General features: G+C 45.1%; 1 protein-coding gene across 2 annotated transcripts in view; it reads left to right on the top strand.

Moving 5' to 3' along the window:
* PRRC2A (proline rich coiled-coil 2A) overlaps positions 1–14533 on the top strand; it is a 38119-nt gene that overhangs the window by 12353 nt on the left and 11233 nt on the right. For both annotated transcript variants that reach the window (XM_069943901.1, XM_069943900.1), the window contains exons 2-15: positions 4157–4294; positions 4509–4686; positions 5349–5448; positions 5739–5811; positions 5913–6056; positions 6144–6328; positions 9843–9922; positions 10153–10292; positions 10643–10727; positions 12263–12479; positions 12615–12903; positions 12990–13222; positions 13467–13770; positions 14305–14506. In XM_069943901.1, coding sequence (XP_069800002.1) covers positions 4183–4294; positions 4509–4686; positions 5349–5448; positions 5739–5811; positions 5913–6056; positions 6144–6328; positions 9843–9922; positions 10153–10292; positions 10643–10727; positions 12263–12479; positions 12615–12903; positions 12990–13222; positions 13467–13770; positions 14305–14506 — 2342 coding nt within the window. In that variant the 5' untranslated portion in view covers positions 4157–4182. The remainder of the gene's footprint in view (positions 1–4156; positions 4295–4508; positions 4687–5348; positions 5449–5738; positions 5812–5912; positions 6057–6143; positions 6329–9842; positions 9923–10152; positions 10293–10642; positions 10728–12262; positions 12480–12614; positions 12904–12989; positions 13223–13466; positions 13771–14304; positions 14507–14533) is intronic.

Consider the following 14533-nt stretch of genomic DNA (forward strand, 5'->3'; position numbering starts at 1 on the left):
CTCTCTTATCTGGGCCATGCAGTATGATGATACTCTCTCTCTCTTATCTGGGCCATGCAGTATGATGATACTCTCTCTCTCTGATCTGGGCCATGCAGTATGATGATACTCTCTCTCTCTGATCTGTTCCATGCAGTATGATGATACTCTCTCTCTTATCTGGGCCATGGAGTATGATGATACGCTCTCTGATCTGTTCCATGCAGTATGATGATACTCTCTCTCTCTCTGATCTGGGCCATGCAGTATGATGATACTCTCTCTCTGATCTGTTCCATGCAGTATGATGATACTCTCTCTCTTATCTGGGCCATGGAGTATGATGATTATCTCTCTCTCTTATCTGGGCCATGGAGTATGATGATTATCTCTCTCTCTTATCTGGGCCATGGAGTATGATGATTATCTCTCTCTCTGATCTGGGCCATGCAGTATGATGATACTTTCTCTCTGATCTGTTCCATGCAGTATGATGATACTCTCTCTCTCTGATCTGTTCCATGCAGTATGATGATACTCTCTCTCTCTGATCTGTTCCATGCAGTATGATGATACTCTCTCTCTCTCTGATCTGGGCCATGCAGTATGATGATACTCACTCTCTCTCTCTCTCTCTGATCTGGGCCATGCAGTATGATGATACTCACTCTCTCTCTCTCTCTCTCTCTCTCTCTCTGATCTGGGCCATGCAGTATGATGATACTCTCTCTCTCTCTGATCTGGGCCATGCAGTATGATGATACTCTCTCTCTCTGATCTGGGCCATGCAGTATGATGATACTTACTCTCTCTCTCTGATCTGGGCCGTGCAGTATGATGATACTCTCTCTCTCTCTCTCTGATCTGGGCCATGGAGTATGATGATACTTACTCTCTCTCTCTCTCTGATCTGGGCCATGCAGCATGGTGATTCTCTCTCTCTCTGATCTGGGCCATGCAGTATGATGATACTTACTCTCTCTCTCTCTGATCTGGGCCATGCAGTATGATGATACTCTCTCTCTGATCTGGGCCATGCAGTATGATGATACTCTCTCTCTCTGATCTGGGCCATGCAGTATGATGATTCTCTCTCTCTCTCTCTGATCTGGGCCATGCAGTATGATGATACGCTCTCTGATCTGGGCCATGCAGTATGATGATACTCTTTCTCTCTCTCTGATCTGGGCCATGCAGTATGATGATACTCTCTCTTATCTGGGCCATGGAGTATGATGATACTCTCTCTCTCTGATCTGGGCCATGCAGTATGATGATACTCTCTCTCTCTCTGATCTGTTCCATGCAGTATGATGATACGCTCTCTGATCTGTTCCATGCAGTATGATGATACTCTCTCTCTCTCTGATCTGGGCCATGCAGTATGATGATACGCTCTCTGATCTGTTCCATGCAGTATGATGATACTCTCTCTCTCTCTGATCTGGGCCATGCAGTATGATGATACGCTCTCTGATCTGTTCCATGCAGTATGATGATACTCTCTCTCTGATCTGTTCCATGCAGTATGATGATACTCTCTCTCTGATCTGTTCCATGCAGTATGATGATACTCTCTCTCTTATCTGGGCCATGGAGTATGATGATTATCTCTCTCTATCTCTCTCATCTGGGCCATGGAGTATGATGATTATCTCTCTCTCTCTCTCTCACTCTCTATCTCTCTCTGATCTGGGCCATGCAGTATGATGATACTCACTCTCTCTCTCTCTCTCTCTCTCTCTCTCTCTCTCTCTCTCTGATCTGGGCCATGCAGTATGATGATACTCACTCTCTCTCTCTCTCTCTCTGATCTGGGCCATGCAGTATGATGATATGCTCTCTGATCTGGGCCATGCAGTATGATGATACTCTCTCTCTCTGATCTGTTCCATGCAGTATGATGATACTCTCTCTCTCTGATCTGGGCAATGCAGTATGATGATACTCTCTTTCTCTGATCTGGGCCATGCAGTATGATGATACGCTCTCTGATCTGTTCCATGCAGTATGATGATACGCTCTCTGATCTGTTCCATGCAGTATGATGATACGCTCTCTGATCTGGGCCATGCAGTATGATGATACGCTCTCTGATCTGTTCCATGCAGTATGATGATACTCTCTCTCTGATCTGTTCCATGCAGTATGATGATACGTTCTCTGATCTGTTCCGTGCAGTATGATGATACACTCTCTGACCTGGGCCATTAAGTTTGATGATACTGCATAGGCCAGATCAGAGAGCGTATCATCATACTGCATGGCCCAGATGAGAGAGAGTATGATGATACGCTCTCTCTCTGATCTAGGCCATGCAGTATGATGATACGCTCTCTGATCTAGGCCATGCAGTATGATGATACTCTCTCTCTCTGATCTGGGCCATGCAGTATGATGATACTCTCTCTCTCTCTCTCTCTCTCTCTCTCTCTCTCTCTCTCTCTCTCTGATCTGGGCCATGCAGTATGATGATATGCTCTCTGATCTGGGCCATGCAGTATGATGATACTCTCTCTCTCTGATCTGGGCCATGCAGTATGATGATACTCTCTCTCTCTGATCTGGGCCATGCAGTATGATGATACTCTCTCTCTCTGATCTGTTCCATGCAGTATAATGATACGTTCTCTGATCTGTTCCATGCAGTATGATGATACTCTCTCTCTCTGATCTGGGCCATGCAGTATGATGATACTCTCTCTCTCTGATCTGGGCAATGCAGTATGATGATACTCTCTTTCTCTGATCTGGGCCATGCAGTATGATGATACGCTCTCTGATCTGTTCCATGCAGTATGATGATACGCTCTCTGATCTGTTCCATGCAGTATGATGATACGCTCTCTGATCTGGGCCATGCAGTATGATGATACGCTCTCTGATCTGTTCCATGCAGTATGATGATACGCTCTCTGATCTGTTCCATGCAGTATGATGATACGCTCTCTGATCTGTTCCATGCAGTATGATGATACGCTCTCTGATCTGTTCCATGCAGTATGATGATACGCTCTCTGATCTGGGCCATGCAGTATGATGATACGCTCTCTGATCTGTTCCATGCAGTATGATGATACGCTCTCTGATCTGTTCCATGCAGTATGATGATACGCTCTCTGATCTGAATGTTATTTACATAACAGTTTTTCCTATTACTCGTATTATTAGTGTCATCTCATCTGTTTGGTGTCTTTGCTATTTTATACAATCTTGTAAGTATCTTCTTTTTGTATTGTTTGCTTTGTATCTCCACATACTGAGAGCCATCACTTTTGACCTTGTGAGATAAATAATATTCTGCTTTGGGTCTTATGGTAACAGAATCCTTGTTAGTTTCTCTATAAATTCTCAATTATTCATGTAAAGTGGTCATGTGGGAGGTCCTACTATGTGATTGTCAGTTGTCTGTAAAAGTGAGCACATCTAGAGACCGCCCACTTGACTACTTAGCCCAGAACAAGCAGAGATTTACATGAATTTATGACAAGTTATTCTGACACACTAAATCATCTATAATTTTATGATCCAAAACCAGTTACTGACAATGTACGGATTATACTGGATTCCGACCAAATGCTGACAATACTCGGCTGTGGGGAAGCTGCCGCGCTGTGCTATAGTGGCGGGCAGAACCGTCTGCGAGTCTGCAAAAAAAATGCGGATCACAACACTACTAGTTCAGTTTTATTAACTAAGCAGTGATGGCGCTGTACAATTTCTGCAAAAAAAAACACAGATGTGCCCTACCAATAGATTGCAGATATAGTATACTGACATGTAACCAAGCCTTTGTGTATGGCCGTCTTTACAACCAGCAGCTAGAGAAGACAGGAGCCTCATGTCTACAGTAATGTGTTCACTGGGGAAGAAAATAAATCTTAAAATAACCGTTCCCCTCCCCCACTGTGCTAATATTTACCATGTGATGGGTCCGGCGGGCAGAGCTGCAGCATATGTCGGCTGGTGTTATTGATGACCCCATAGACCCATCTGCTGCGATGTGTGGGAGACAGGGATAGGACATTGTGTTGTGGTGACACTTGTACCATCACCTGGCGCACTACCTGCACAGCCTCTCTCATCTGCTGGTTGTAGTGAAGCGTCCGCTCCCTTTACTAATGTTTCGCACCTTGAATACAACAGGTCTCATCCCTTTTTATTTTTGCATTTTCAGATCGTACTCAATGAGCTTCCCCCGCAATGTCAGAGCGGCCGGGGCAGACTGCAAAAGGGAAGGATGGCAAGAAGTACTCGTCCCTCAACCTGTTTGATACATACAAGGGCAAGTCCTTAGAGGTGCAGAAACCAGCAGGTAAGGGCCATGTCCAGTCTCCGGTTAGCACTCTGGTTCTTACCGCCGCCTTGGGCCTTCACCTTTTTGATGCCCGTGTGATCAATCGCCAGTAACGGCAGTGATTGATGCAGTGACTTGCACTTGAAGAGCATTTAACATTTATTGCCCTATCCTAGTAACTTACCTATTTGTGAGCGTTTTTTTCTTTGTTAACCTGAGCTTTCTTCTCCAGTCACAACCCGCCATGGCCTGCAAAGTCTCGGTAAAGTTGCTATTGCCAGGCGTATGCCCCCCCCAGCCAACCTACCAAGCCTGAAAGCAGAAAACAAAGGGAATGACCCAAACGTCTCACTAGTTCCCAAAGACGGATCAGGATGGGCAAGCAAGCAGGATACACCAGAGCCAAAGAGGTGAGGCAGCAGCTGTGGAAGATATGTCCGGGTTTGAGAGATGCCCATAACGCAGGGGTGTTATCACCCCGGTCCTCCAGCTGTGGCAAAACTACAATTACAAATCTTTGCCTTTAGCTGTCCAGGCATGATGGGAATTGTAGTTTTGCAACAGCTGGAAGGCCGTGAGTTTTACATCTGGTGTCCTCATGGGTAAATGGACAGGGGTCATACTAAGAGGACGACCCCCATGATTAGTGATGGTTACACTGTATGGCTATGTTCACATGCTGTGTAAACAATGGCCGTTGTTTGGCACTCAAAACAACCGCCGTTGTTTTGAGTATCAAACAATGGTCATTTTAAATGCAAATTGCATGGAAGTCTATGGACAATTGCCAGAAATAATTGACACAATCATTATTTTGACAGCCGTTTTTCAACACATTGTGTGAACAATGGCGGTTGTTTGCATTGATTTCAGTGCAAATAACTTCATTATGAAAAAAAGGCCGTTTTTGTAAATTGAAAACAACGGCCGTTCTTTTCATAAAAAGAACATAGCCTGTTTATGTAGGTTGTTGCTGTTGATCATCACTTTAGTTGAACTTGAGATTTTTTTCTGCTCCTGACGCTTTGTTCCCTTTTCATTGTTTGCTTTCTCTCTTTCCATTCGCCCCCAGTACCGATGTCTCTCCAGCAGCGCAGCCGGAGTCGCAGCCACAGCTGGCTTCGCAGACGCCTGCATCAAACCAGCCGAAGCGCCCCCCAGTTCCACAAGAGGTAATCATGTAATCGGGTCACATAATAAAATCAGGATTTGGTTTATCTGTTTGGGCAGGGTGCCCTCAGTATATTCACCAGCAGTGTCAGGTATATATTTCACCTTCCTAGTGACTCGTAGATATCCCCGAAGGTATCGATGAGACAGAGACCCTTCCTCTCTATGACACAGGACAGAGCTGTTCTCTCTTTAGACCACAGTTATCACACACACCTGTTATTCTATTGTTCCCAATATTCTATATTCTATTTCATTCCCAATCTAATGATTCTCCTTTCTTTCTATCCAGCCCCCCCAACCAGCCGCCGCCGTGGTAAAGACCTGGGCACAGGCCAGTACCACACATGGTGTACAAGGAGATGGTAAGACAAATGCTGAACGTCCTTGTAGTGAACTAAGTATATGGCAGCTTCGCCTTTCTTTCCTCCCTTTGCTTATGTTTGTTTTCTAAATCTACTTATAGGTGGAAAGGCATCAAGCCGACTGTCGCCATTCTCTCGAGAGGAATTTCCAACCCTGCAGGCGGCTGGGGACCAGGACAAAAGTGGGCCCGACCAGAACACCTCCGCTGTGTCGTATGGGCCCGGACCAAGCCTCCGCCCCCAGAGTAAGGAGCATGCTTCTCTGTAAGAGGGATTATGATATTTATGGCCTATAGAATTGTTACTTACTGTCCAAACTTTTCTTTCTTCAGATGCAACCAGCTGGAGGGACGGGGGTGGGAGGGGGGGGCTTGGTCCTGGCTCACTGGATGGTGAGAGCCGCGAGCCTCCCCCCGACGCGGCACACCCCCCCAGCAGTGAGCCAGCCCTCCGGCCGGGGCTGCCTCCCCCTGCTCCCCAACAGTTCCCTCCATATCGGGGGATGCTTACACCATTTGTGAGTATCACAGGATATTAGGATTCTTCTTGTCCCTGTAATTTTCCTCTAGTCTGACAAAGAATCGAAGCGGTTGTGCAGCAGCTCTCTTCTCTCCTTGATCTGACATAGATGGTGAAGAGATGAGTTGCTGAGGCAGCGGTCCCATTCATTGTGCAACAGCAGCTCTCTGCCCCCCATCTACATCCAGTCAGATCAGTAAGAAGAAAGAGACGCTGTACAACCCTTTTATTGTCTGGTTGTAGGGTCTGAATCTGTAATTTCTCTCCTCGCCAAGCAAATTCATTTGAGATGACTACTAAGCCCAGACATATAATGGGGAGGACTAAGCCCAGACATATCATGGAGAGGACTACAGCCCAGACATATCATGGAGAAGACTACAGCCCAGACATATAATGGGGAGGACTACTAAGCCCAGACATATAATGGGGAGGACTACTAAGCCCAGACATATAATGGGGAGGACTACTAAGCCCAGACATATAATGGGGAGGACTACTAAGCCCAGACATATAATGGGGGGGACTACTAAGCCCAGACATATAATGGGGAGGACTACAGCCCAGACATATCATGGAGAAGACTACAGCCCAGACATATCATGGAGAGGACTACTAAGCCCAGACATATAATGGAGAGGACTACAGCCCAGACATATAATGGGGAGGACTACTAAGCCCAGACATAATGGAGAGGACTACAGCCCAGACATATAATGGGGAGGACTACTAAGCCCAGACATAATGGAGAGGACTACAGCCTAGACATATAATGGGGAGGACTACTAAGCCCAGACATATAATGGGGAGGACTACAGCCCAGACATATCATGGAGAAGACTACAGCCCAGACATATCATGGAGAGGACTACTAAGCCCAGACATATAATGGAGAGGACTACAGCCCAGACATATAATGGGGAGGACTACTAAGCCCAGACATAATGGAGAGGACTACAGCCCAGACATATAATGGGGAGGACTAAGCCCAGACATATCATGGAGAGGACTACAGCCCAGACATAATGGAGAGGACTACAGCCCAGACATATAATGGAGAGGACTACAGCCCAGACATATAATGGAGAGGACTACAGCCCAGACATATAATGGAGAGGACTACAGCCCAGACATATAATGGGGAGGAACTACAGCCCAGACATATAATGGAGAGGACTACTAAGCCCAGACATATCATGGAGAGGACTACAGCCCAGACATATAATGGAGAGGACTACAGCCCAGACATATAATGGAGAGGACTACAGCCCAGACATATAATGGGGAGGAACTACAGCCCAGACATATAATGGAGAGGACTACTAAGCCCAGACATATAATGGGGAGGACTACTAATTCCAGACATATAATGGAGAGGGCTACTAAGCTCAGATATATATTGGAGAGGACTATAGCCCAGACATATAATGGAGAGGACTACAGCCCAGACATATAATGGAGAGGACTGGTATGACGGAGAGGTATGACGACTTACAATGTAATGTTTTAGAACAACGATTATTAAATGGAATTAAATTCGTCCACACCGCTACTCCTAACACAAAACTGAGAGAGCTCCACTTCCGACTGTTAAACAAAGCAATATATGCTTTTAATCTCTCTTATACTCAACACCTAGAAGGTTATTTACAACACTGTCCTAAATGTGCTAAATCTAAAGCTGATCTCTATCACTGTGTATGGCTATGTCCCCATGTTCACTTATTTTGGAAATTGATAGAATCTTTTCTAACAAACACTTGGGACACGTCTCTGCCTTTTGATCCAATCTGTTATTTGTTCCATGACGTGACGAAAGGAGATGAAGCTCTCTCAGCCACAAGGACTATTCCTCCCGGAGTTCACCTTACTCTATTGTTAGCTCTTAAATGCCTATTAAATCATTGGCTCAAGTCTACATCCCCTACAATACCAGAGTTAGTTGATAATCTCAAAGAAACACTTCATTGGGAAATGATTGATACCCTACGTAGTAATGAAAAGTTTACGATTTCTTTCATGAAAAAATGGAAACTTTTTATAGTAAATGTTCTGTCTACAGAAGAAAGAAATTCTGTTATGCAACAATTTTCCAATACAACTTGGTATCACAAAGCAATGGTTGCAGGTACCCTGGGAGTACTTACCTGTACTTGATATAGAGCATAGTATGTTACAATATTACTTCAATTGTATGTTAGAGCAGTAATTGGTTGCTTTGTTTGTTTTAATGATTTGTTATATTTATTTATATAATTTTATATAAGTCTACTGACTTGTCATAGTTTATCTATTATATGATTGTTCTTATCACTTTGTATTTATGTATAACTTCAATAAAATATTGTAAAAAAAAAAAAAAAATAATGGAGAGGACTACAGCCCAGACATATAATGGAGAGGACTACAGCCCAGACATATAATGGAGAGGACTACTTTGTGTTAGTTGGGCTTATAGCAGGGGGATTCAGATTATTCTGCATCTTTTTAATTCTTGTCATACTGCCTTAGTTTGGGGGCTGTTTTTGAGGTGACAGAATCCCTTAAAGGGGTATTCACAGGATAAGGGAAAAGTAGGAGATTGCGGTGGGTCTGACCCTTGAACCCCCTGCGATCTCTGTATTGGACCCTGGCTGGTTCGGTTATGAATAGAGCCCCGGGCCGGCTCGTGACCCGTGGATCTATTCATTCCTATGGAGTGTCAGAAAGAGCCAGGTTCGCCGGAAGAGCAATGTACTCTGCTTTTTCCGCCACTTCATAGGAATGAATCTCTAAAGCAAGGGTAGGGAACCTTGGCTCACCAGCTGTGGCAAAACTACAACTCCCATCATGCCTGGACAGCCAAAGCTGTGTGGAGAGCCCAAGGTTCCCTACTCTTGCTATCAAGCAATCCCTGTGATATAAAGTAATACTGAGAGAGTTCAGCTCTAAAGCATGCAGTACAATTAATGCTTCTGCAATGTAATGCAGGTTGTAACTGTGGGTCGGAAGTAATGTAGAGATTTGTGCGTAGGTCAGAGGTGGACGTAGATTTTACCACAACTTCAGGCAATAATAAAACCTCAGCTTTTATCCAGTTATGGAGCTTCTTGCACTCTAGTGCCCCTTAGGCTGGGTTCACACTACGTTTTTGCAAAAAAACGAATACGATTGTGTGCATCCCTTTCGATCCGTTTTTCCCTTGACTTCCATTATAAAAAAAAAAAAAAAAGAAAAGGATCAAAACGGATCATACACAAAACACAAAAAGGTAGTCAACCTCATTTTTTTTTTTTTTTTTTTTAAACTGATCCATTTTGATCTGTCAATAAAAAAACGGATCAAAACGGATGCACACAGTTGCATCCTTTTTTTTCCCAAAAGTTTTTCATCAGTTTTTTGCAAAAAATTTATTGCAAAAACGTAGTGTGAACCCAGCCTTACCTGACCAGTCTCCACCCTTTAGATTGTATGTGGAATTCTTCAGTTACTGCTACAACTTACCATGCTGCTTGCTTTCCCTCCTCATCTAGATGTATCCCCCGTACTTGCCCTTCCCTCCTCCGTACGGGCCACAAGGAGCCTTTCGTTTTCACGGCCCTGAAGCTCCCAGGTACCGTTACCATTCATGAGTCCTATATACAGATAGGGGGAGATTTATCAAACATGGTGTAAAGCAGATTCCACCTTTCATTCCTCACAGACTCTTTGGAAAATGAAAGGTGGAATCTGATTGGTTGCTAGGGGCAACTAAGCCAATTTCACTTTACATGTTTGATAAATCTCCCCCCATAGATGCTATTTGTATGTCCAAGGAAAGTAAATGACTGTCTCCCAATGCAGGTTCCCCCGTCTGGCTCCTCCACGTGCCTCCCAGAGTGCTCCTAGGATGCCTGAGCCTGTGAGTCGCCCATCTATCTTGAAGCAGGATGATCTCAAAGAATTTGATGAACTAGATCAGGAGGCAGATGATGGATGGGCAGGTGATTGCATTTGATTGAACGCCCCATCCTTGGGCCATATGCCACATAACAGTTACCTCAATCCGGGTTTAATTCTAGTCATAATGTAGATATGATGATTGCACCGGGCTACCCATCATCCTATGTTTTTGCACGGTTTTCAGTTTTTGCATGTAGCCTCGGTCTCCCCTAACATCATGGCGGCTCTAGCTTTACTTCAAGACTATAATTCCCCAGTTTCATAAATCTCTGCCTTAAGGGTCATAATATTCATCCATTCTAAACTTCCTCCAACTCCTACCATTTCTTCCTTGCCTCTTGTCACGGTCCCTTCCAAAGTAATTGACTCACTTTATCTTCCTTCCCCCTAGGAGCGCATGAAGAGGTGGATTACACTGAAAAACTTAAGTTCAGTGATGATGAGGATGGGAAGGACACAGACAGTGAGGAAAAAAGGTAGGTCGATAAAAGATTTAAAGGGATTGTTCACCCCCAAAAATGTTTTAAATCAGCCGATGCAAGAATGTGCTAGAGATTTGTAATTTACTTCTATTAAAAAATATTAACTCTTCCAGTACTTATTAGCTGCTGTATGTCCTGCAGGAAGTGGTATATTGTCTCCAGTCTGACACAGTGCTCTCTGCTGCCACCTCTGTCCATGTCAGGAACTGTCCAGAGCAGCAGCAAATCTCCATAGAAAACCTCTCCTGCTCTCCAGACTGGATGGAATACCACTTCCTGCAGGACATGCAGCAGCTGATAGGTACTGGGAAGACTGGCGATTTTTTTAATAGAAATAGATTACAAATCTCCGGCTGTTTCTGTCACCAGTTGGTGAACAACCCCTTTAAAGAGAATTTGTCATCAACTTTCATACTGCCAAATAACGGGACCATCACATGTTATCACAACAGTCACCTGAAAAATGCTGCGGCATAGTATTAAAGGGATTATCTAGCGTTAGGAAAACATGGCCACTTTCTTCCAGAGACAACACAACTGCCTCCAGTTTAGGTGGTGTTTGCCATTTAGCTTCATTCACTTAGTTGCAAAACCTGCACCCAGACTGGAGACGAGTTTCTGGAAGAAAGCGGCCATGTTTTTCTAACACTAGATAACCCCTTTAAAGTGTCACTGTCGTTAACTTTTTTTTTTTTTTTTTTGCAGAAATCAATAGTACAGAGGATGTTAAACTTTGTAATTGTGTTTATTAGATGAAAAATGCATTTTTATCATGAGAAAGCAGTTTAAAGCTCTTCCCCCTGTCTTAATTGTTCTCTACGGAGAGGGGAGGGGTGGAGGGAGATGAGGCACCAAAACAGGACTACAAAGAGTTAATATACAGCAACATCACCGGGCTATCTCCTCTGAAGTCAGCACTGACCTCTCTGACCTCTGAATACAGGCTTTCACACAGGTCCCGCTGTGTAATCCTTTGTTCTCTGCTGCCGACTAATCTCCCTCCTCCCCTCTCCTTTCTCCATAGGTTACACAGGGCCTGACTGATGTAAAACAGTCGAGATTTCCTGATAATGAGCAGTAAATGAGAGAGAGGAGGGGGGGGACCTGGGGAAAGGCTTTTTGAATGCAGATAATGGCATATTTACCTAATAAACCCAATTACAAAGTTTCTAAAAATCGCCTGGACTATTGATCTCTGCAAAAAAACAAACAAACAAAAAAAACCGACAGTGACACTTTAAAAAAAACTGGTGGAAATTATGCGAAAATCACCTGTGTGGTTCCAGCAGACGGCTTTCTGCACAACTGGGTAGATCTGTCCACATACAAACATATAAAACTGAGAGATCGGTCAAGCCCTGCAGAGTGGGGGGTAATAAGGCCCAGGACCATCCAGGTGACTTGAAGCCTCATTTGCACCCTATTGTTAAACTATAAATCCATGCAGCTTGTGGTTCGGGCAGCATGAAACTATTGACAAGTTTCCGTTAAGTGGTTTAATTCCTCAGATCTCTTTTACTGAAAACCAGGGAGGCTCCCAGCATTGAAAAGACAGCCGCTCCTCAGAATGCTGCAGAGACCACGGATCCAAGGAAGGTCTCCCCTACCGAAGAGAAGCCTCCTCAAGTCAAGGCAGCATGGACAGAGGGGCCTCGGGCTGCAGAACCACTGCCGGCTCCTGCTGCCAATGCTGCAACAGCTCAGAGGGCACCGACTGCACATCGGGGACCTACTCCTGATAATAAGGTATATATATATGCCATTTACTAATGTCTGGAACATGTAGTGGCTTAGATATTGTGCGGGCAGCTGTCCTCCATGTTTGCGATGAGTATTCATTTGAGAAGTCCTTATACTTTATATTTACTCTCCTTTGTCCAGGAAAAGCCAGCGGCGCCTTCAGCTGTTGCACCCATGGAAGATGAGGATGAGGCATGGCGTCAGCGTAGAAAACAGTCGTCCTCCGAAATCTCTCAAGCTGTGGAGCGTGCCAGGAGGAGGAGAGAAGAGGAGGAACGCAGGATGGAAGAGGAGAGAAGAGCCGCCTGTGCAGAGAAGCTCAAGCGTCTGGATATGAAGCGCCGGGCGGCTCCAGAAGAGGCAGAGCAACCCACGGCCAGTACAAGGAGCGTGGCCAGCGAGCAGGCAGAGACCCCAGCCCATTCTCCAGGTAGGATGAGATATGGAATTCTATATATTAACCAGATTGTATATTCATATATTATATAACGTTATCTGTTGCTTCTTTCCTTGTAGTGGTGGAAGCAGCTCCACCTGCAGAAGCTCCCCCACAGCCCGCTGCTGCAGCTCCACCTCAAGCTCCTCCTGAAGCTCCTCAGGTTAAAGGAGAACCAAGCCCGCCACCCAGACAGGAGCCCAAACAAGAGCCAGCGCCAGCTGTGAGCCGGCCGCAGGCTACAGGGCCCCCCCAGGGAGGATATAGCAAGTTTCAGAAAAGTCTGCCACCCCGTTTCCAGCGTCAGCAGCAGGTAAAATGTGGCATGTGTGATAGTGAAAATGTCTGAGCCTGAATTTGTCCTACAGAACGTCTGCGAACATATACATGGCAGCCATATAAATGCATTGGATTCTCTGCTCTGGTTGATGCCGTGCTTTTCATATGACGGACCCCTGTGTTAAAACCACAGCAGAATATGATGCATTTTATGTGTTACAGCTTCACTATGGTATCTGATTGGTCAGTATGTTTTATGTTTTCTTATTTTGCCATAGGAGCAGCTAATGAAACAGTGGCAGCAGAACAGAGAGCCCACTCCTCCTTCCCCAGGTGGACCACCACCTTCACAGGCTCTCGCTGCACCTTCAGGTCAGCCTCCCCAAAAAGCTATGTACGGTGGAGGATCTATGGGACGGACAACACCTGTGCCAGCCCCACAACCACCACCTGCTCCCCTGCCACCACCTCATGTCAGCTATGATCCTCGCTGGGTGATGGTGCCACCTTTCATTGATCCACGCATCATGCAGGGGAGGCCCATGGACTACTACCCCCCAGCTGCAGGTGTGCACCCTACAGGTAGGTGATGTCAGGTTTATGGGGTGTCATTATAACCATTTGCTGTTTTACAATAGAAAAAAAAATATTTCTCCAATATTGAAATGCAGCTGGAGAAAATTGGATGGCTTGGATGATTGAATAAACATAAGAACCGTAAGGTATATCTTCCGATAGCTGTTAAAATAAAAAAGCCATACTCATTTGCCCTGATGCCTCACCACTGTCATGCTGATGTCATTCGGTCCTTACTGCTCTGCACCACTTCCTGCTTTGTATGATGTTATATTCATGCAGAAATGTCCTAACTAGCCAATCACATGGGGAAGTGGGTCACCACTTTTGTCAATGAATGGTTTAGCAGGATGGTTCCTGCACAAATTAAATGTCATAGGAAGAGGAGGGAACCAGATGATGTCCGAAGGGTGGTGGTGGAGAGGGATAGAGGCAGGCGAGTATGGTTAGAAATTTGACCCAGAAAACCTCTTTAATGATTGAATTTGGCAAACGTTTCCTACCCTTTTAAGGTGGATGATGCAGACTAATTTCTTCCAGGACTGATGTCACGGGAACGATCGGATAGTGGTGGTTCAGGATCTGATGGATATGAGCGCCATGCACCTCTGATTAGAGAACGAGGAACTCCCCCAGCAGACTCCAAACTAATGTGGGGTGGAGAGATGTACAACCCTCCTGATGCTCGGCCAATGGCATCCCCTCTGAGACAGAATACAGAAGAGGAAGACAGGGATCTGAGGTCAGTAACACTAAAGCTATGGCCGTA

The sequence above is a fragment of the Dendropsophus ebraccatus genome, chromosome 10 (genome assembly GCF_027789765.1).
Source record: "Dendropsophus ebraccatus isolate aDenEbr1 chromosome 10, aDenEbr1.pat, whole genome shotgun sequence".
Lineage (NCBI taxonomy): Eukaryota > Metazoa > Chordata > Amphibia > Anura > Hylidae > Dendropsophus > Dendropsophus ebraccatus.